The sequence below is a fragment of the Camellia sinensis genome, chromosome 10 (genome assembly GCF_055761805.1).
Source record: "Camellia sinensis isolate YWXY chromosome 10, ASM5576180v1, whole genome shotgun sequence".
Taxonomy (NCBI): domain Eukaryota; kingdom Viridiplantae; phylum Streptophyta; class Magnoliopsida; order Ericales; family Theaceae; genus Camellia; species Camellia sinensis.
This window is the reverse complement of record NC_138970.1, coordinates 76,531,125-76,553,869: the sequence shown is the minus strand read 5'-3', so window position 1 is coordinate 76,553,869 and position 22,745 is coordinate 76,531,125. Positions and strand designations below refer to the sequence as shown.

Genomic DNA, 22,745 nt, shown 5'->3' with positions numbered 1-22,745 from the left:
GGTTCAAGAGATTAAAATGAGTTGTTCACATATATAATAGTAACTAGAACGGTGCACACACTACATGTGTGTAATTTTTTATAGATTAAATTTTGTGTGACTTTTGTTTAATATTTGATTGATAATAACTTGCATCCTTCTTTTGATATATTTTATTTTATTTTTTATTTTTTTATTACACTATATCCAATTTCTCAAAAACTACAATTTTTTTACATCTTACGGATTAATTTTTTGTGTGATTTTTGTTTAACATTTGATCGATTTTGGTAAAATTTTTATAATTGATATTATTATTTTTTTCTTTTTTATTGAATAATGGTTGCTTGAGCAAATTTTCATACTAAAATTCTACTAAAAGAAATAGCTTAAACTGTATACATATGTACTAACAATTGAAATACCAATTGTCAATAGAAAAAAATTACTCAATGATCTTTATCAAACCTAAATATACAAATTATGCTGCTAATGTAGCCTACAAATAGAAGCCTTGCAATACTTTTACCTTATAGTGTGCATCAAATCAAGGCATCTCCCCTGATAAACCTTTTTTCTATTGTAGAACTCAAATCAATTTATAGATTTGATAATTAAACCATACTATAGGGTGTGGTTCTGTAACTATTTGTTCCCATAAGAGAGTAACTGACATCAAGTAAAATTTGAGTAGTTTTTTTTTTTAAATTATGTAAATGCCACATGGCAAAAGCTTCAACAAACTAATATAGGGGGCTCACATAATATAATAGTATAGATAGTATAGATAATAGTAACAATAGATACATAAATAAATATACAACTAATAAGTTTATCAAACCAACTCATAAGTTCGGTTCACATACCAAACCAACTGATAAGTTTATTACTTACACATTCATCTCCATTTCTATGTAGGGATACATTTGCAAAATTTTGATGTAGGTCGAAGATGATTGACACAATAGTCAATAGACTCACCAACTTAAACAAATTTGATCTCTTTTGGGGAAGAATTTGCCTCAGTCTATTTTTCTTCTTTTTCTTTTTTATCACTGAATTTGCCTCAGTGATAAATTTGCTTAATTTTCATAATTCTTCTTATTCTTATTTGATTGTTTGAATTATTTTGTTTGCTAGCTAACAAAATGAATCCAGAGGAATTATGAATATATTCAACTTTTATCAGTGTTTCTTTGCTTAATTAAATGATAAATTTTGTCGTATATCCATAAATTTTGCATGGTTTGCTTAATTCATTGATATACCTCTTTCATATAGATGTTGCGAGTTCTCGTAAGAGATTATCTAGGCCAGAAACAAGATCTTATACTGTAAAAAGACAAAAGCGAGAAAAGGAAGACAACAATGAGACAAAAGAACAACAAGATAACAAAGAGGAAACCGCAAGAACAGAAACAATAAGCAAACAGCAAGAAAGGAACAAAAGACAGAGACAGCAGAAGCATGAACCTGTAAATGAACCTGAAAAACAAGTAGAAGCAAAAGAAAGAATAAGGAAACAACAACAATGCATTAAAGGTAAAACAGAATAACAACTTATATAGATGTCACACGTGAATTGGTGCAATGAATTCCTTCCCAACTGTTACCACATGCATCTGACCCAACTCAATTGAGTGGTCTGTTTTGCTGGTCATTATTAACACCCTTCACTCTATAAGCTTTGTTTGCTTAATTACGTAATAAATTTTGTCATAATTCTTCTTATTCTTCTTTGATTGTTTGAATTATTTTGTTTTCTAGCTAACAAAATGAATACGGAGGAATTATGAATATATTCAAGTTTTATTAGTGTTTCTTTGCTTAATTAAATGATAAATTTTGTTATATATCCATAAATTTTGCATGGTTTGCCTACTTCATTGATATCCTTCTTTCATATAGATGTTGTGAGCTCTCTTATGAGATTATCTATGCCAGAAAGAAGATCTTTAACTGCAAAAACACAAAAGCAGTAAGAGAAAGACAACAAAGAGACAAAAAAGTAACAAGATAACAAAAAGGAAACAACAACAATAGAAACAACAAGCAAATAGCAACAAATGAAGAAAAGACAGAGACAGCAGAAGGATGAACCTGCAAATGAACCTCAAAAAACAAGGAGAATAAAAAGAAAAAATAACCAAACACCAACAACAGAAACAAGCAGAAACAAGAACCAAGCGCCAACAAAACAAACAAGAACCAAAGCAGCACAAACCGAAAGGCAAGAAGAAAATAGAGGGAAGAAAAACAAGAAATGATCAAATTCATGACCATGAAGCAAAGTATGTGTACCGCTCAAACATGTTATCACTCATCAGATTCTCCAATGCCACAAAACTTGAAAAGGAGCATTTCCAAATATTGAAAAAGACTCCCTTCTTCCTTCTAGTTGACATTTTGTCAAAGACGAAGGTGCAAAAAACAGATTCAATGAAATATGATAATGTGGTTGCAAAAATCTTGCAAACATACCAAATGGATGGAACCACATTTCAAATTAGAGGGAAGAAGCTAAAGTTGAAAAGAAATGATTTCAAGTTAATTTTTGGGATTTCATGTGGACAAAAGAAGATGAATCTTGTATATGGAAGAACAGATAACATAGATTTGGTAAAAAGAAGGAAAATAAGAGAGAATAGAATGACAAGTGCTTTAATCCAAAAGTTGATAACCAAACTTTTGAGAAGCAACAAGAAAGAAGATAGAGAAGATGTTGTGAGGCTTGTGTACCTCTTGATTTGCTTGCTGTTATTATATCCTGATACTGACACTACAATTGGTTGGGGGTTCATGAAATATCTTGAGGATATTGACAAAATGAAGTCTTATGATTGGTGCGACGCAGCAAAGCAACAACTCACAAAATCAATAGAAAGAAACATCAATCAAATTGATAAAGTGTCCGGATGTGTGATGGTCGTATTGGTAAGTAAATACCTCACTTATAACTTATGAACTATAATATTTACGTTTACTAAATACTTGTTTATAACAATTTTTTTGTCTTTAACAGTATTGGATATGCGAACACACAAGCACCATCAAACCCAATGCCAATAATGCAATCTCAAGATTTGCTAAATGGAACATTACACGTTTGGGACAACAATTAGCAAGTTCATCCTTGTAAGATCTAAAAGATATTGTGGTATGCAATGCTAACCTTTGGTTTGTTTAAACAAATGATAGATTTCTTATGCAGTGATAAATTTTTGTTCACACTAATAAATTTATTTAATTTGCCTAATTGAGTGACAAATTTCCCTTAGTATACCTAATGAAGTGATAAATTCTTTTATGCAGTGAATGTTTTTCTATTTGTCTACTATGCATGACTTTTATTTCATATTTACTTTATTTGTGTTACTTTATATTCGACTAGAATTTATTAGGTTTCTGTATTGATAAATTTATCCGTAAAAATGAATTGAATTAGACATTTTGTCTTATATTTACTTTATTTGCTTGCTTTTGCTAATTCAGTGATAAAATTTGCTATACAATGACAGATTTGCTTACTATGCCTAGTTCAGTGATAAAATTTGCTATAACAATCATAGATTTGTTTAATTTTCCTAATTGAGTGATAAAATTTGCTATGAGAAATTTATATCTGAAATTTGTATCATATCATTCATTTTTAAAATTTTCATCTATGTATGAGAACAATTTGAAGCACATAGATGAAGATAAAAAAATATACCGAATGCTGCTAGGAGAAATTAAGGATAAAGATGAAGATGAAGATGAAGACGAGGATGAAGATGCTGATTTTCAGCAACAAAATCAAACTGAAAATTCTGAAAAAGAAGAACAAACATTGATTCAAGACAAATCCAAACATGAAACATGGGAACTAATTCCACACAAAATATGCCCTGAAAAGAACAGGAAAACAGTACCTTTTGAATCACAAAAGAGTAAAGGAAATAAAGTTGACAAAGAGCCTGAAGTGGATCCAAATCTGGTAGAAGTACTTGTTTTTCAGAAGATAGAAAACGATATGCTCAAAATGGAAAGGTTACAAATGGAAAGGGACATCCTTCAAACTGCAAATGATAACCTGCAGCAGCAACTCAAGAAGCTGAACAAAGAAATGCAAGATCAACAGAAAACTACAAAAAATCAAATGCAAAGGAAAGATGAAGAAATCAAGATACTCCATGAGAGAACTGCAACCTTGGCTGAGGCAAACAAGTACTCGGAAGAACAACACACACAAGAACAGCCTGCAATGAAGAAATTGAAAACTTCAAACAAAATTTTCAACATCCGACCAAAAAAATCAAGGCAAAATCTCATTGCACATTGGGCGAATACAAAGAAAAAGTAACAATCTTCTCTCTTGACTCCTGTAGTTCACTTTTGCTGATTGTTTATCACTAACTCGTATTGAATTTATAAGTATCAAATATTCCAAAATATTAATAAATTTATTATTCCAACACTAATAACCTTTTTTTCAGAGATCAGCCAGTGTGGCAAGGGACTGACCATGCAACCTATGTCTACTTAAATGACATTGACAAAATATTGAAGGGTCAAGATTTGGCAGGCATTGTAAGTTGAATTTGTAACTCATTAAAATAACATTTTAGTGTTTGATTTATATTAATTCCTTGTTTATGCGTATGCAGAACACTTGCTGGCACAAAAACAAGGAACATCATTCATATTTATTTCAAGTTGCCATGTAAGTAACTAATTTACTTAACTGAGGAACAACACTTGTTTTGTTTTTTATCAGTGTATAACCACTGTTTGCTTAACTGAGTAACTAGTTTCAAACATATGACACTACCTTCCCTCTTGAATTGGCCCTGTTTCCTAATTCAAATCTTGACATGTGAAACAAAAAGTCAAGCAAACTAAACCAGAATTTCTGACTCAGATTTTGTAATCACTGTTGTATATTTTGACCTTGTTATTGTGGCGCCACAGTATGAGTAAATCCCAGTCTTTGATTACAAATTCTGGGCACTTTTTTGGGTTTTTGAAACTACTACATATGATATTGAGAACTTCAACAAATATTGAGATCTGTTGAAATTGAAATCGCTGGATTACATGCTATGATGTTGCAGGACATAGTTCACTTTCATTTTGTTAGTGGTGAAGCCTCATAGAGCTCTTGTTTGATGTAATTTATTAAGTAATGGACATCTTTCATTACAACTATAGAATGGAGAGAATCATGATATATATATATATATATATTAGTAGATGCGCACACTCACATGAGTATACCTGAAATAAGCAGTATGGATATATAGCCTATTACAGATCATCTATGAATATTTACAGAATGAAAGAGAATAATAGTATAGATATATTAGGGGATATAAAGATCCATTTTCCATGGAAGAGAAAAAAAGGCCTCAAGACACCAATAGATGTGTTCCCTTTATATGTAGTATAGATGCATTTTGCAATGCAGTGATAAATTTTGATATGGATTGATAAAATTTTGATCACATTGACAAAAAGTTTCATACTCGCCACCTATTTAATTTGAAAAAGTTTAAAGTTAAATTAACATTATTTCTTTTATTTATATTGGTTAGCACTTGATGATAACAAAAGATGAGGAAGCAAGAAAGAGAATGCTGAACAAATTGATGCCTGAAGCTATGAAAGCAAGATACCTTCTCTTTCCAATCCACCAAAATTTTCATTGGACAATACTTGTCCTTGACATTGAAGAAGGTTCATGGAAATTCTACAATTCCATGAGACCAAAGGGAGCAACGTCTAAAGATCGACACTTCAATGCAACAAATGAAGTGGTAAAAATGTTTTCACTATCAAACTTACCATTCATCCAATACATCAATCCTGATCCATGCTTAATTATACATCAAAAATTTATACAGTAATATATTTATCATTCTTTAAATCCATGGTTTCTCATTAATTGTTTCAACTGACTTTCTAATAGAACAATTATACAAATGTATATGTTGTAGAGAGAGATTATTGACAAGTACATAAAGGATGAGAAGCCAACTCTCATCAACCCTGATAAATTTCAACAGGAGACAGAGAGCGTCATCAACAACCCACAACAAGAAGGCACGTCGTAAGTTTATCAATAACAAAACACTGTTATAAAAAATAAAAAATAAAAAAAGCAACGAAACTAAATTATAATATTTTGATTTCAAAATATTTTTGCAGGCTTGATTGTGGAATCATTGTTTGGTATATCATGAGGCAATATGTTTCCAAAAACAACATAATGCCTACTTTTTCTAAGGAAAAATGCAATCAATTGAGAGTTGATATGTTAACTATCTTCTTGACTAACCAACAAGCTGCTCAACAACAAATAGTTGATGAAAACATTGATGACTTGCCTCTGCAATAATCAACAGATCTGGAACATTGATGACTTCATACATTTTGCTTGTTTGGTTGTTACAGTGTTACCTGTATTTTGATGATTTTGGTTCTTACTTTGCTCCAATGAATATTACAATGCTTGGTTGTTACAATGTCAAAGTTATGGACAGTGCTTGGTTGTTACAATGTCAAATTTGCTTCAATGAAACATTCAGTCTTTTTTAGCCATATTGTTACCAGATTTGGCTTTTGATATCAGTCTTGTTATGCAAATTTCATTCAAAATATTGATTCTAATTTGATTATTTGTATCGAATTTAAAGGTTAATAACAGGTTTAGAGTCACTATAATGATAAATTTATTTTTTTATAGTGTTTTGTTTACACTAATAAATTTATCACTATTTCAACAAATTTATCATTATGAATACCGATAAATTTACCACTGTTCAAACAAAAAAACCAGCAACTCTCTCTCTCTCTCTCTCTCTCTCATTCTTTTTCCCCAATTCAAGCAAACAAAACATTATAAAAAATAATAAAAAATTTACCAAAATTAAAAATTAAAACACAAACACTATTACATTGTCCAAATTGGAAATTAAAATACTGTTACAATTTGTAGATATTCCTAAGTTTGAGAATGAATGTAAGAACATACCATCCTTGGTGATTTCTGAATAATCAAAACCATTTGATACTTCAGTTAAACAACTCAAACATCCAAAGCTTGCTTCTGAGTGACCACAAAACAGTATGTAGATTGAGAACTTGTTGCTAAACCAGATAAACATGGTAGTTGATCTAAATTTTTTTTCTTTGCCAAGCAGTTAACAAAACAGATGTACAATTATGTATTCTAGAGATTTGATCTACAACTTTGTATTGTGAAAATTTTCGTGAAAAAAGTAGATAACTCCAGACAAAAAATGCTTCCTATAAGTAAGTAATATACAAAGATCTACTCCTTTGAATGCTGAAAGACTTATGGGAAAAACCGTATTCAAACTTTGAATCTCAAATCTACTGTTATTTGAATCTCATAAAAGACATCCACTATATAAAATCACTCAGAAACAACAAAAGACGAAAAAAGGATATATGTGTAGATATATATATTCATTTTCTTTCTTCTCCTTTTATCAGCAATCAACCAAGAGTAAATAAGGTACAGTGTGAAGGGAAAAAAACTGGAAAGAGGTTTAGCATATGTCATTATAAATTTAGTGCACAAATTATTTGTGTTTCTGAGGGATGCATTATCTAACAAGCAAGGAAGTATTCTTGTTTGAATTAATCAAGGCACAGAAAAACTAAAAACATGTATAACTAGTGACATCAATTTATTTTTGTTGAGTTTAAGCCAGTGATGAATTTATCCCTGTAAAAAAAACATTTGCTTGGATATGACAGTGATAAATTTATCAACCACTGACATAAATGTAATGAACCGTCAACTCTTCCCATACAATCAGTGATAAATTTATCATTCTTGAAAATAACAAAATTCAGGAACCCCATTAATGCTTGATTGCTTCCTTCAGATAATGGTAAATTTATCATTCTTACAAAAAAATAATCCACCAACTTGTCCAAACCAACCAGTGATAAATTTATCACTGTATAAAACACCAAAAACAGCAACTACATTTAACTCAAATCAAATAATATAAATCTGTGAAACTTAATCCTATAAAAATATCAGCAAAAAATATAATTTCTGTTCAACAAATTCCTCAATCATTCAATGCAAGTACCAAAATGATACATCTTTCAAAAAATACTCAATCATTCAATGCAAGTAACACTTCTCAACTCTCAACAAAGTAATTCAATCAAAATCAATACAACTAAAGCAAAGCTTTTTTACATGTCTTTCGCTTATGAGTTCCCATCTTTCCACACCTACTGCACCTAATTCTTTTGATTTTGCCCTTAAAAGGTATTCTCTCTATTCTTGGACGTCCAACTGGTCTCTTACAAAGAGGAGGTAAAACAACGTCATTATCAACAACTACATTTGGCTTTCACATACTAGGAACTGAATAGATAGAATGTGAATAAGAATCACAATAACTACTAACACGATAGTAATCATCAAGAAAACAATTCAGATCCTTTTCACTCCTCTTTATTGCACAAAAACCATGTTTGCAAGGAAAAGAATCAATTTCCCACAATCGACAACAACAAGAACGTTTCCCAATATCAACCACAACTGAATGATCCAATTGGATTTCATAAATGTCATCGCTACATTTCTTAACTATCCATGCTTTTGTATCATTAAAAGCTTCTTCCAATTTTTTCTCTGCAAAAGGACAAACAATACGATTCCACTTATTCCCAACTTCTCTCCTTCTTGAAAATTGCTCCATTAGTTTCACCCGTATAGTATCAACAAGACTAGTTGAAAACAAATGGCGTTCATCCCTAATCCATGAATTAAAAGATTCCACAGTATTTGTGCACATTTCACCATACCTCTTGCCTTGAAAATAAGCATTACACCAACACTTATTAGGCAAATCCTCAAGAAACTTTTCAACACTACGACCACAACGACCCTTAAATTCTTCAAATAGCTCATTAAACAACTCAGTAGTAGGAGCATATGCACATCTACTAAAAAGAGTAATCAAATACTCTTTAGATTCACGACTCTTCACTGACAAATAAGTCTTCAAGTTTGTCTTCAAATGCATTAGACAAAAAGAATGAGAAGAAAATGAAAAAACCACGGCTAAAGCTTTCAGGAAACCTCCATGTCAATCAGTAACAAACACAATATCCCTCTCCGGAGTCAAAATAACTAATAACTTTGACAATAACCAATGCCAACTGTCATAACTTTCACTATCAACAATCGCAAAACATAACGAATATAAACCTACAAACAAAATATATATACACGTTATCAATAACAAATTAAAAAAATTACAAAAAGAAAATCAAAACACAAAGTATATAACATATAGCTCCAGCCATAGATAAATTTATCACTATATAAATATAAAAATTTAACAAAAGTATACAGCATAAATTTATCACTAATAGATTGACCATACTCAATAATCAACACTCTCCAGTAACAAAAATGATAGAATTATCACTGTTTTAATAATAACAACAAATAGACACAGAATATACCTTGGTTATCATCTTTTGCCGTAGCAGCCAATAAACAACCTTTGTGTCTTCCTTTCAAGAAAGTTCCATCAAGCATCAACACAGGCCGACAATACTTAAAACCATGAATATATGCCTCAAAAGCGAAAAACAAGCATTTGAAATGTCTTCCTTTACTATCAACATCAAATTCCATATCAAAAACACTCCCCGGATTATAATCATTAGTGGCATCAACATACCAACGATGATCATCAAATGATGATGAATAGTCACCAAAAACAAGACCCCTTGCTTTTTCAACACCCATCCAAGCTCGCCGATAGAAACTTATGTTCCATAATGGTTCTTGAAATGACAAACCACCTCACTAGCCGATGTCAAAGCCTTATTACGAATATCACTTGAAATTAGCCTACCAATCATACTTGAAGTCATCCTAGCATGTTTAATTGTACGAAAAGAAGATCCATAAGTATGAATAGAATACTTTGGCAACGCATCTCGAAATTCAACAACTCCTTGAGCAAACCTTTGTCCCACTCCTTTCATACAATTAACCCACCAATCGGAGAGCAAAGGTTTCCGTTGATTTGAATAAAATGAAGGCGAAAAATCAGTTTCACAAACAACACTACTACTACTACTACTACTACTACTACTACTACTACTACTACTAGCTTCACCATCACAAATCATATAACCTTCACCTAAAGAACAACATTTTACAAAAACATCAATACGGTGAATATCACAAGAAAGTGTCAGTCCAACCATAACCTCCAAATCCTCTTCACTTTGTAGACCACAACAAGAATGTCTAGGCATTGAATACGATATATTCAAAGAACTACCAACTAACTCACTCCACTTTGTACACAATTTATATATTAAATCCTTGAAATTAAATCTATCATTATACTTGATAACCAATGTCACACCTCTAAACTTGCACATAAGAAACAAACAATTCTCCATCATTATAAATCTTGCAATAAACAACAATTATATTTCAGGAAACAACTCAAACACCCTAAAACAAAATCAAATACAGTGATAAAATTATCAACCAACTCAAAACACATCCAAAAACCAACACTGATAACTTTAACAGTTAACACCACCAAAGACCAAGAACAGTGAATAAGGCTTACACTTATTAGACATGATAACTTGATTTGAATCTTACCATTACATTATGCAACATTTTCATCTCATATTCCCATACTCACTGATAAATTCATCACTGTTGAAAAAGTTAATCCAACAACACCCCCAAAATAACAAACCAACACCTGTATTCAATCAAAACAATTTCGTAATAAAAAAAAAGAAAAATCTAAAATTCATTACATATACATATCTCAAAGCTTTCAATATCATGATCAAAAGACAAATTCAATCGCAACAGAAACAATAGAGTAACAACAATATCACCTCAAAATCAAAATCACCAACTCAAACTAAAAAGAACCAAAACATTGAAATTGAAATCAAAATCAAACATACCAGTCGACCTAACTCCACAACATCGCAAATCAAAAAATGTAACTATACACCAAACGCGAAATCACAAATAGGAAGATTCACCAAGCACGCAATCGCAAATCACAAATCGCGAAGATACACCAAGCGCGAAATCACAAATTACAAAGCTCCACAATAATACATTAGCAAATCGTGAAGTTCCACAGAAATCCAAATCACAAACCCATACTCACAACACAATATTTTGATGGAAAATTCAAACAGAAACGTACCAAAACAAGGGAGGGATAAAATGGTACAAAAAAAAAAGGCTCAGGACCTGTTGGTGCACAAGAGCAAAACTCAGGACTAAGAGGGGAATAAGTGTAAAACGTAGGACCGACCAGTAAAAAACCCAAATAAATAAATGGTTTTACCTTTGCTTACTTTGTTTTTCATTTGGTATTTTTTAAAACAAAAATAATTAAAGAAAAGCAGAGCCAGCACACATCATTTTTCTATAGTTCTCATTTATTTTTGCAAAAGCAATTTTTAAAAATTCAAAAACAACTTTTTTATATTTTTGAAAAGTGACCTTTGAAATTTTTTCAAAATGCAATTTTCGAAAATAATTAGCTAAACAAGCATTTTGAATTTTCTAGCTTGTTTCCAATTTGTTAAAAACTAGATCTACGCAATCCTCTTTTGTCGAACCATCACATGACTTATTTTGATCATTAGCTTTGATAATTTTTGAGGTGAATTGATCCAAGTTTAGAATGAGCAGGTCAATTTTTTAACAAATTGGAGACAATGTCCAATTTGAGTTTCTTACAAATAAAATAATAGTGATAATAAAATAAAAATAATTGCACCGGCTTCCCTCCAGTCTCAGATCGGACTGGAGGGTATTGTTGCACCTGTTGGGGTCCATCACAGGTCCCGTTTCAATAATCTGAACTGTTCAATATGTAGAACTCGTCGAGTACTGTATGCCTTTAAAACATTATGTTGATCAGATATTAATAACTATTTCATCGGATCAGTTTTCTGTCAACCCTTTATTTTTTCACTATCTATTTTTTTTTTAATTTTTTATACAAAACTAATTTCATCACGTAACTATCGATATCCGATTAATGTGAATCTTTTTTTTTTAATTTTTTATACAAAACTAATTTGATCACGTAACTATCGATATCCGATTAATGTGATTTTTTTACAGACGTATAGTACTTGACGAGTTCTACACATTGACAGTTTGGATTATTGATATGGGTCACGTGATAGGTCCCCACGAGCCCAACAACATCCTTCAATTTGATCTGGGACAAGAGAAAAGCCAGGCCCAAAATAAAAAACATAACAAAACAAAACTTCAATTAGTTTAGAAAACTTAAGGAACTTTTCATTCATCAATCAAGTCAACAAAGTTGATCTCCCTAGAAATCAAATGTCAAGAACAGGAAAAGTATGTTCTTTCATTCATATTTGCATTGGTAAAATGGTGAGGTCATGGAACGATGACTTATGTGAATTATATTTCTTCTATTAACTATAGTCCACAAAACTCGTTAACAAGATAAAAAAAAAAAGAAAAACTAAAAATTAAGATAAGTATAATCTGAAAATATTTTTATATAGTTTTTAGTAAATTAATATTACAGATCACTTATTAGAGAATTATTAATATACTCCAAAAAATATTGGTAAGAATTTTGAAGAGGAGGCATTTATGTAGTAGGAAGGGATTTCTGACTTGGGTTGTATTTGACCTGGCGTTAATTGTTTCAGCTTGGGAAGATATCATATTATACATCATGCATATGGATACAAACTAATACTACGCAACTGGTGACACAGCGTTGGCTTGACCAACAATTATTTAACTTGTTTGATTCTATTTTTCTGAATTTAATTATCTAAAAATTAATTTTTTTTGCTTTTTATATATTTTCTATTTTTAGTAAATTTTTTCTAATATTTTAAGCAAAATTTTTACTTTTTAAATGCACCTAATCTAGATGTATTTAAAAAGTAAAATATTTGTAAAAAAATATTTTAAAAAATTAATAAATACACAAAATACAAAAATGTATTAAATCTCATATTTTTTTTATATATATTTTGATATTTAGTATATTTTTTATAGATTTTTTTCACAAATATTATACTTTTTAATTATATTTATATTAAACGTGCTAAAAAGTTAATAAAATGGTTAAAATATTAAAAATATTTACTAAAAATACAAAATACAAAAAAATTAAAAAAAAATCAATTTTCAGAAAATTGAATTAAAAAAATTAGAACCAAACAAGTTTTTTGTTTATTTTTTCAAGAATCAAAATATATCTATAGTTTTCTGTTAGAAAAATGCAAAGGCAAAGGGATTAATGTGTTGAAATAACAATTATATATTTAGAAAAACACCTTTCATTATGACTGTCATTTACATCATACAAATTTCAAATTTCAATAAATCATGTCATCTGGTCTTCTGTGTGATTGCATTGAACTCCTTACTTTTGATTCAATACCACATTTTGAAACCTCCAAGAGACAAGTTTACCTAGAAACATTGTAACATATAAAATAAACGGGAAGAATGATCTTTGGTCAACAAGCTGAAAAAACAAATTCAAATTTTTCCGCGTAGAACCTTACACTGCTGGAAAAATGACTTTTAGCGGCGTTTTAAAAACGCCGCTATATGTTTGAAAAACGCCGCTAATTCCTTTAGTGACGCTTATCACCAAACGTCGAGGACGCGGCCGTCGCTATAAGTTTATGACGCTTTAAAAACGTCATAAAATTAGTATAGGCGGCGTTTTTAAAAACGCCGCTAAATGCGATAAATAATGATAAAATGACGTCATCCAATATTTAGCGACGTTTTTAAAACGCCGTGATAGATTTTTTTATTTTAAAAAAAAATGTCCCTTGGCACTGTAGTGGCGTTTTGAAAAAACGCCGTTATAGCTCTTTTTTTTAAAAAAAAATTGTTCTGAATCTGTTATATTTAACTAAAAAACATACCTGTAATAAAGCTGAAAAATAACAATAATATGAATAAAATTTTACAGCTACTTCAATATATTGACTAAATAAACATTACATGATTGTGTCTGAACCAAAATCAAACAACAAACACAATCAAAAAATAAAAAGAAAAAATAGGTTAAGTCATTTGCTTGCACATGCAGATGCAATGGAATAGTCAAGCATATTACACATCATTACACTGCAGAATAGGGATTCGTATTCAATTAATCATAATAGGTTCATGTACAACAAAGACAATTTTGAGCAGGATACATTCCCAAATCCCAGTCAACACAAAGGAATGCAGAGAGCCCGGTGAACAGTGGCGCTGACACCTTCTCCAACTTCTTCATATAATTTGTAATTTTCTGCATCATAATCCTTCACCTTTATCATAAAATGAAATTTAGTAAACCAAAGCAAAGAAGAATTGAGCATGATGCCCAGTAGTTTAAATGAGAAAATCAAGAAAAAGAATCCCTAATACCGCTTCTCTATATTCTCCAATAGCATGGAAGGAAGAGCTCTTAAATATAAACACTCAATGTTTGAGCTTTCAAGCTTAACCCAACGGATAAATCCTTGATGGCATTCCTGCAACTACTGGGCATATCCAACTTAAGGATTAGAGTTAGCTGAGCTAAGCTGTTCCAATGGTTTAGTATAGATTTCAGACAAAAAAAAATAGCATTTGAATTATTCATCAATTTCAGACTAAGATTTCTACCTGACATATACAATTAGTATGGCTTTTTAAACATTAATTCAATGTTGTCTTTTAGATCTAGATTTCCGAAATGGATTTGTGAGTTTTAGTTGTGACCAACTAAAAATTAATGTAAAATTTTATCATACACCAACCTTCTACACTGAAGTTGAGCTGACTTCCAAGGCGGAGGACTGGATTTTATCATACACCAACCTTTTACCTCAGATGACTGATCCAGGCCCTCGTGACCAGTTGCAGATGTTTCCTCTGTTAAGCACATTATAACAAGCAAGACAAAAAAAAACATGTATGAATGTTAAGAACCTATTCATCTCAGAACAGAACTTTACAGGACAAACCTTCAAAACCAGACACCTAATGCGACATATCAGATAAAGCCTCTTCAAGCGAATCTTCTCTCTCCTAATCAAAGAACCAAAAAAGAGTGATCCAATGGTTTTGTGAAACTTGATTCAATCACACAAATTAATACTAAAACGTAATTTCAACTGAAACTTTGATTATAAATGCAAGTGTTTGAAACTTCCTTAATGAAGTGAGCAAGAACAAATTAATTAGGTGAAACCCAAATCTAAACTAGTTCAGAAGTTGCATTGACCAATAATGATCATTGACCAATAATGATCCCCTGACAAAATGTTGATATCATAAAATAATTTATCTTGATATGTGGTGGATGATAAATTTGTTTCCCTTCCAAAAGATAGAAGTCATATAATTGTCAATATACAACAGAACATGTATCTCAACAATTATCTTTTGTGTGAAACCAAAATAAGACCACTATGTAGAATTTTTCCCCAAGAACAGCAAAAGATGTATCATGTAACATTTTCCACGAGGAAATAGGCTTGCACAAACCTTCGATTTTAAGAAGACAGATGATATCTCCTCATTGCAAAGAGGGGAACCCAAAATCTCATTGTCAAACTGCAGCATTCGACGTCTCTTTACTTGTGAAGACATCTCCGTGCATTGCTGTAATTCCTTGTCCATGTTTACTGCAATTCATTTTTTTCCAGATAAAAAACAGTGTCCTTCAAATCGAACAAGCATTAAAAGCTAGCAAATGTCGAAACATTTTAGTAAAGTATAAAACTACCATTGTGAGCAACATGGTAAGCCAAATCCCCACAGGCCTTAACAGGTGTTGTTTCGTCAAACATGTAGGACAGATATGTCTGCTCACAACAATAAACCCGTTCCACATCAAAACTTTACCCAAATATCTTGACTTAACATTAAAGCGAAAAGCAAAGCAAGGCTCACCCAGATTGGTTTCCTTCTGGAGACAATAACCCTCTCCATGCCAGTCCCACATTTCGCTGCTTCCATTTTGGAAGTAGTTAAAGTGTTAAATCTAAACGTCAGTTATAATTTAATTTCCAAGGGAACAAAAAATTGAAGTTTAATAAAAAATGAATGCGGAAGAAATTTAAGGAATGCGCTAAATCCATGACATAAACTATAGTATTGCTGCATTATAGTAACATCCAACATAGTTTACAAGGGGTTACAAGAAATAGTGGGGCATTACATCTGGTCAGTATAAAAGATTAGAAGAAGGAATAGTTATGATGGGTACCTCCACAAACATCTAATGCAGGTCAAAGGCATTTGCATAGTAATTGAGAGAGAGAGAGAGAGAGAGAGAGAGAGAGAGAGAGAGAGAGAGAGAGAGAGAGAGAGACTTATGAATTAAGAGGAATAGGATCACAATCTATGTTTAGACAAATTTTCAACTCTGTGATAAAAAATAATACAAGGAAATCAAACATAAAATTAATAATAAATAAATAAAAGACCCAGTAATCAGAATCCAACGCATTAAACATGTAATGCTAGTTAAATAGACTAACCAATCTAGGGGCAATAAGGGATGACAGAGTAATTGTCTTCCTTTTCTTTTCAAGACACTTAATGGGAAAAGGACATCTTCAAGACAATTCCATTCAACCGCCATCTAAAGATGTCTTCCTTTTCTTTTCTAATTCTTTAGGTTTGTTGGAAATTCAGTATTCATATGTAACACTATCATAAACAGCACGAATGGGCTGTCAGTTATTACTAAAGAAAAAGAAGGAAAAAAAAAAAAAAACCCCCTTAAAAATCATGATCTGGCTCTTTAAGTAAGAATCCTAATTTTCTTTTGTTTTTATGCTGACTCGTACCGACTTCTAATCTATAAAGTAACCGAGGGAAAGCGGCCAAGGGAAAACAATTAAAGTATTTTTGAAAAATTATACTGTGTGCTTCTAGAAAAAATTTCCGAAAAATTATATTGTGTGCTTCTAGAAAAAATTTCCGAAAACAATTAAACAGTTTGACTTTGAAAAATGACACTAGACTATGTTAAGATGGATGGATTAGGTTTTTTTAAATCAGTATTGCCTAGTGATATTTTCTTGAGTGTGGGACCAACCAATGTAAGTAATACATTTCAAAGCATTGAACTGATTATGGGAAGAAATGAATGAACCCCTGTTTTTGGCCCACCGGACAGCATATGACAAGCAAAAGCACGGTCAAATACAGATCTGAAAAAGAAAAAGGAATAGGAAGATCACGTTTTCTTCACAATATAATTGCACCACATCTACTATTTATTGTTACTCTTTTCTTTTATGCAGAATTGTTAAAATTTGCAAAATTGACCATTATTTTATTAGTATAGTATCATATATTTGTTTATTATCTTATATGAAACATTCAAAATCTAAAGTCAAATAATTATTATATATACACACCCACATATAAAACAACATGAATGTTCACAATATATTGGTTCAGGAAGACAATTTTAGATGGTTACGTAACAGGTTTCCGATACAGAAGACAGTACAGATAAATTCTGAACTGGAAATCTTATTTATTAAAATAAAAGCTAAACTTACTTACTAGCATGCTTTCTAGCATGTCTCACTCTATCACCACTAAAATAAGATGACCAAAACTATTAACAATTAGCAAAATCCTTCCTTTTACTGGGCTTGGCTTATACAGACTTGGATCTGCAAATATGGTAAGGAAATCATAATTGCCCAGCGACATATAATCTTACATTCTGCACTTTTGGTGCCTAAAAACTACCAATCAATGTTTACTCAAAATGGAGCTTTCATATATCTTTGCAAAGAAGTCAGAGAGAGAGAGAGAGAGGTCTACCTGCCAACGAGAAATAGGTAATTTTATGCTTAAATGGGATAGACCTCCATTAGCCTTCCCAAGATTGCCCTCACTATGTTCAAAATCAATGGGATTTACTTTATGAGGCATAGTCGAGGACCCAATCTCACCAGCCTTAGTTATCTGCTTGACATTTGAACTTGAAAAAACATAAGTTCTAGCAGAGGAAAACCAGTAGCAACATATTCACAAATATATCAGAAAGTTCACCTGCTTGAAGTAACCTAAAGATACGTAGCCCCACATGTCCCTATCAAAATCAATTAACTAACTTGCAGAACATGGTTAAACTATGAAAGCATTAGCTAGAAGATAATGACCCGAATTCTGAATTTTCAAGGAACACATATAAGTGATGTCCTCTATCACAGTTTAATATGGATGAATTAATTGTTAGATAAAAACAATAAGGAGCAAGGACGTGATAAAAATTCGGAAGAAAGTTCACTAATGAGTAACTAATAGGTAATAAAGACTACTGACTTCTCTAGCTTTGTACATAGAGCAGCCGTGTAGTGGATGGTAGGTCTCTACGAGCCAACAGGTAGCATATCAAAAGGATCCATCAAAATGTGATTACTGATTGTTAACTTAGAACTTGCTGATAAAACTTCTAAAAATTACTCTGGTCTGTGAAGAATTACGGAGAAACCTAATAAACCTTAAGTGAGAAGGAATTGTTGTGGGAGAAGTGTTTGTTAACAAATCATTGATCATAAATTCATACATGTTATATCTGTGAAATTTAGGGAAAAGAACACTGTGGAACATGAATTGGCAATTCTTATACAGACCAATTCTACAACCAATGGTGTGATTAATCACTAATCTAGATAACATTCTGTTCAAGTTAAAATCATTTGATATTCAGCAAAAATAGGTGTAAACACATTCTTGGAAATTTTTTGAGAAACATGCATCTTAGTATCTTACAACAATAGTAACAATAACCATTTTGTAAGATGGCTGCCATTTTGCTGAATAAACCCCCAACAATTTCTAATGCACTTCTTACTCTTTAACACGTGGATACTATTCAATTACAATGAAGTGATCAATATGCCTTTTAATTCTCATTAAGCAGACTAGTTGGTACAGTTTTAAGTTATTATCTGTTAGTAATTCCCAGAATTGGGAAAAAAACACTCAAACTAATAGAACGAAAAAAAACATATGTATGTGTGTAGAATCAAAGTCCTAAGCTCCTAGTGAGATGCACTAGATGTAGAGGCTCAGATCACCAAGTCAACCCCTTGAATATCTGTCGGTCTTTCTCATAATTGATTATAAAGGAAATGAATTTGGAGCTGGCCTTTATAATAATGGGCAAATCATGAATAAAGTTTGTACGCAATAAATAATTATTTAGTACTACCAGAGCCCGAACTCAACATGTTGATATAATGCTCTCAAATCAATAAGAATAGTAATCATGGAATTGATAGAGCCAACCTAAATGACCTTCTATTTATTTATTTATTTATTTAAATAACTGGGGTATGGATAAACTTTTTTCTTAAATTACATTAAAATGCGATTGCTAATCAGCCTGACACAACATCATCTAAACTACATTTTTTTTTTCTTCAAATGTATATTCAAGTAAAAAAATATTAGTAATAAAAAAATATATGATTTCCGAACATGCTTTAATGTAATTTGAGAAAAAAAGTTATCCATAGTTATTTAATTTTGAAATTATTAAAAACCAAAAAAACTAAACAGGTCAAAGACCAGTGGCATTATTCAAGATAGGCAAGCTATTTTCACAAAAGGGTAGCATTCAGGTGGACAATACTCTCAAATCTTGAATATGATCAGTGAATCAGTGATTGATTGTTTTGCAATACACTGCAAATAATAAATAAAATAAACAACAAAAATTACCTATTTGAGTTGTCCAAAAAGCAGAGGATCAGATGCCAATTCCTTCATTTTAGCAGTTCTTGGGTGATGATACCACATAGTCCCATCCATGAACTGCAAACCGTTGGATTCACAGGCATCCAATATCTGATCAAGCTCCTCCACATCAAGAGCCGTCGGTTTCTCCATCAGCAAATGCTTCCTCTTCTGAGCAGCCAAGACTGCCCACTGCACATGAAGGCTAGTTGGCAAAGGCAGGTACACATCATCAATCCGTGGATCGTCCAGCAACTAATCATAGCTACCGTATATCTTAACGGTCTCCGATAAGCCATTTTTTACGGCAAATTGTTTCGCTGTTTGGAAAAAATCAAATTTAAGTCAATACCCAAATTAACCAATAGACAGACTGAATTTTAAATTGGTCCCAACTCAAACCATCGTCTGATTCTATTTATATAACTACTACAAATTTCTACCCATCATCTTAACAATAATTTTGGCCTATCATAAACTCAAATTTTGGCCTATCTTTCTATCTCTTCCAAGGTTTTCCTCCTATTTGTTATTGGAGCTGCAGAACATAAAAACACAAAGTAGAACTTACCTATGGGAGAAACACCTTCATTGAAGTTCTCATATACACACCCAATAATGTCAATAGAATGATTGTTAGTTTAGTACAAGCATAAAAGACCAACCTTAGTTAATGTCTGCAGATGAACATGCTTCAAACCTTGATAAACTCCAATGAGGTCGATTGCTGAGAAGATTGGGGGCACAACAAAAGGCAAACTTGCTTGCAACCTTTCATATTAATGAAAAATTATCAGTTAGGGAGCCAAGTAAAGCATAAGTGCCATAATCACATCAGCAAATTGGATACATCACATCAGTTAAAAAGTCATAAATTTTTTATACCTTTCAATCACATATTCATGGGGAGCACAGGTTATATAAAATAGAAATTTTTAGCAAACTAATCAATATTAAACATATTGCAATATAATGTAAACAGGGGAAAAGAATTCTACAATGTTGAATTGCAGCAGTAAGATGTACAATATGGTCAACTTAGCTATCACAAAAGGCTGGGATGATCATAGAATATCAATTTGATGAAGATTAACAGTGGCACTATGGAACTTATTTAAAATCTGAAGATGAAAAGTAAAAACCTTAGATTGTTTCTGAACAAAATGTTCAAGGCGCAAGCATAAGACCAAGGCTATCGAAGCACACTGTTTGAATCTGAAACCCAACCAAAGATCATTTCAGTTATATAAATAAGATACAAAGCACAATACACTGCATATGATAGGAAATCTATAACCTGTGCGTTTGCAGAAACTTCACCAAGATTATCTACTACTGCAAAACTTCGATGAACAACAGTCTACAAATCCAAAAATGACAACATTTAGACTCCATGTAATAAGGTGAAAGCCAACTTTATGATTATCCAACAAATAAAATTCTGAACATCAGACTGCTCAGAATTAGAATTTATCTAGCGGGTAAATCAGCTGAAAACATTCATATCATATCATTAACAACTAAAAATCCTTGAGGAATAACAGTGAGCCAAATCGGTCCACCTAGGGCGCCAGGACCAACCGATAACAAGGCCGATCATGACAGCGAGCCAAATCGGGACTGAGGAGAGTAAAGCGTCAAGGAATGTCTCGGCGAGGCCTGGGCAGTGTAGAAAATAGATCAAATCGAAGAAGCTCTGCTCCATTATCGATCGGTGTCTATACAGATACGTGTATGTACATGAGAGAATCGATAAATATACATATATGTATATGTATATACAAAGTAGAAGAGATAAGAAGATGAGGTGCTAAGCCATGGAAGCTTGCATAGATGGTGGTGGCGGTGGAGCTTTGAAATTGAGAGAGAAGAGAAATCAAAATCGCTCTGAGATGAAATCAAAGATGAATCTCTGAGAGAGAGATCTAGAGAGAGAATCGAAATCGGGGTGGCAGTGCAGACCGATCTGAATCGAAATCGCGGTGGCGATGCAGATCGATCTGAAATCGGTGAATCTGTGAGATTTGAATCGGTGAATCGATGAATCTCGCTACCTCGCCGGTGCAGATGGCGGTGGAGGTAGAGCTTCGAAATTGGTGAATCTGTGAGATTTGAATGTGAGATTCAATGTTTAGAGAGGATTGAGAGAGAGGCGACGTGAGGATAAGGGTTAGAGAGGATTGAGAGGTCTGAAGACCTAAGGGTTTACAAAGGCTTTATTATCAGATTCAAAATAAGCGCGTGTGACGTACCGCATTTGAAGGCGTTTTTAAACGCCTTTGATCATAAAACGGTGTCGTTTTAATTAAACAAATATGCGACGTTTTTAAAACGTCGTTAAATATTAATAAAAATGACGTTTAAGAAAACGCCGTTAAAAAAACGTCGCCAAAACCCCTATTTCTTGTAGTGTTATTTTGTCATTGTAGTCTACTTTTCTTTTAAATTTTGCTATTAATAATGTTAGAAATTGGGCGCCCATGTGGCATGACCCTTAGAACCTTTTGAACCTCATCCAAATGGGTTTTGAATTTAAATTCAAACCTATTTGGATGAGCCACTCAGGATATATATCTATCATATCATGATATGGATAGATGATATAGATATCAGATATTATCTCATTTAACCAATGGATAAATGAGATAAATATAATATATATCTGATATATGGTTATGGGTAACCAAGAGAGAAACAACGTATGTTTTGTTTCTACCCATGATACTAACTCTCTTCCAAAAATAACGATCAAAGTCATTTTGCACTGTGGTTTGTGTGGGTGATATTCACCATTGTAATATCACCCCACTGCTGGCATTGATTGATTGAGTATGGAAGCACATGATTTATCCACGAGGTTTTGGATCAAACGAGGTATGATCTAAACACTTTATTCCGCTGCATGTTTTGTGTTTTGATTTACATTGGTATCAGAGCCATTAATGGATATTTTCGT

General features: G+C 32.0%; 1 protein-coding gene and 2 long non-coding RNA genes across 4 annotated transcripts; all 3 read right to left on the bottom strand.

Annotated features, from left to right (window-relative positions):
* Positions 1-8,357: 8,357 nt before the first annotated feature.
* LOC114302561 (uncharacterized) lies at positions 8,358-9,769 on the bottom strand. Its single transcript, XM_082890184.1, has 3 exons — positions 9,481-9,769; positions 9,111-9,220; positions 8,358-9,023 (listed from the first exon to the last, which is right to left on the bottom strand). The coding sequence occupies exons 1-3, from the start codon at positions 9,767-9,769 to the stop codon at positions 8,358-8,360; spliced, it is 1,065 nt and encodes a 354-aa protein (XP_082746310.1).
* A 4,226-nt stretch (positions 9,770-13,995) lies between these two features.
* Positions 13,996-14,875, bottom strand: LOC145801172 (uncharacterized). The gene is made up of 2 exons (XR_014342208.1): positions 14,459-14,875; positions 13,996-14,358 (listed from the first exon to the last, which is right to left on the bottom strand). It is a non-coding gene; the product is annotated as an uncharacterized LOC145801172 (long non-coding RNA).
* A 2,169-nt stretch (positions 14,876-17,044) lies between these two features.
* On the bottom strand, positions 17,045-21,822 carry LOC145801171 (uncharacterized). Of its 2 annotated transcripts, XR_014342207.1 has the most exons (6): positions 21,371-21,822; positions 21,087-21,149; positions 20,932-21,004; positions 20,455-20,560; positions 17,867-20,109; positions 17,045-17,238 (listed from the first exon to the last, which is right to left on the bottom strand). It is a non-coding gene; the product is annotated as an uncharacterized LOC145801171 (long non-coding RNA). The 2 variants fall into 2 exon arrangements; XR_014342206.1 differs by having other exon boundaries at positions 17,045-20,109.
* Between the last annotated feature and the right edge of the window lie 923 nt (positions 21,823-22,745).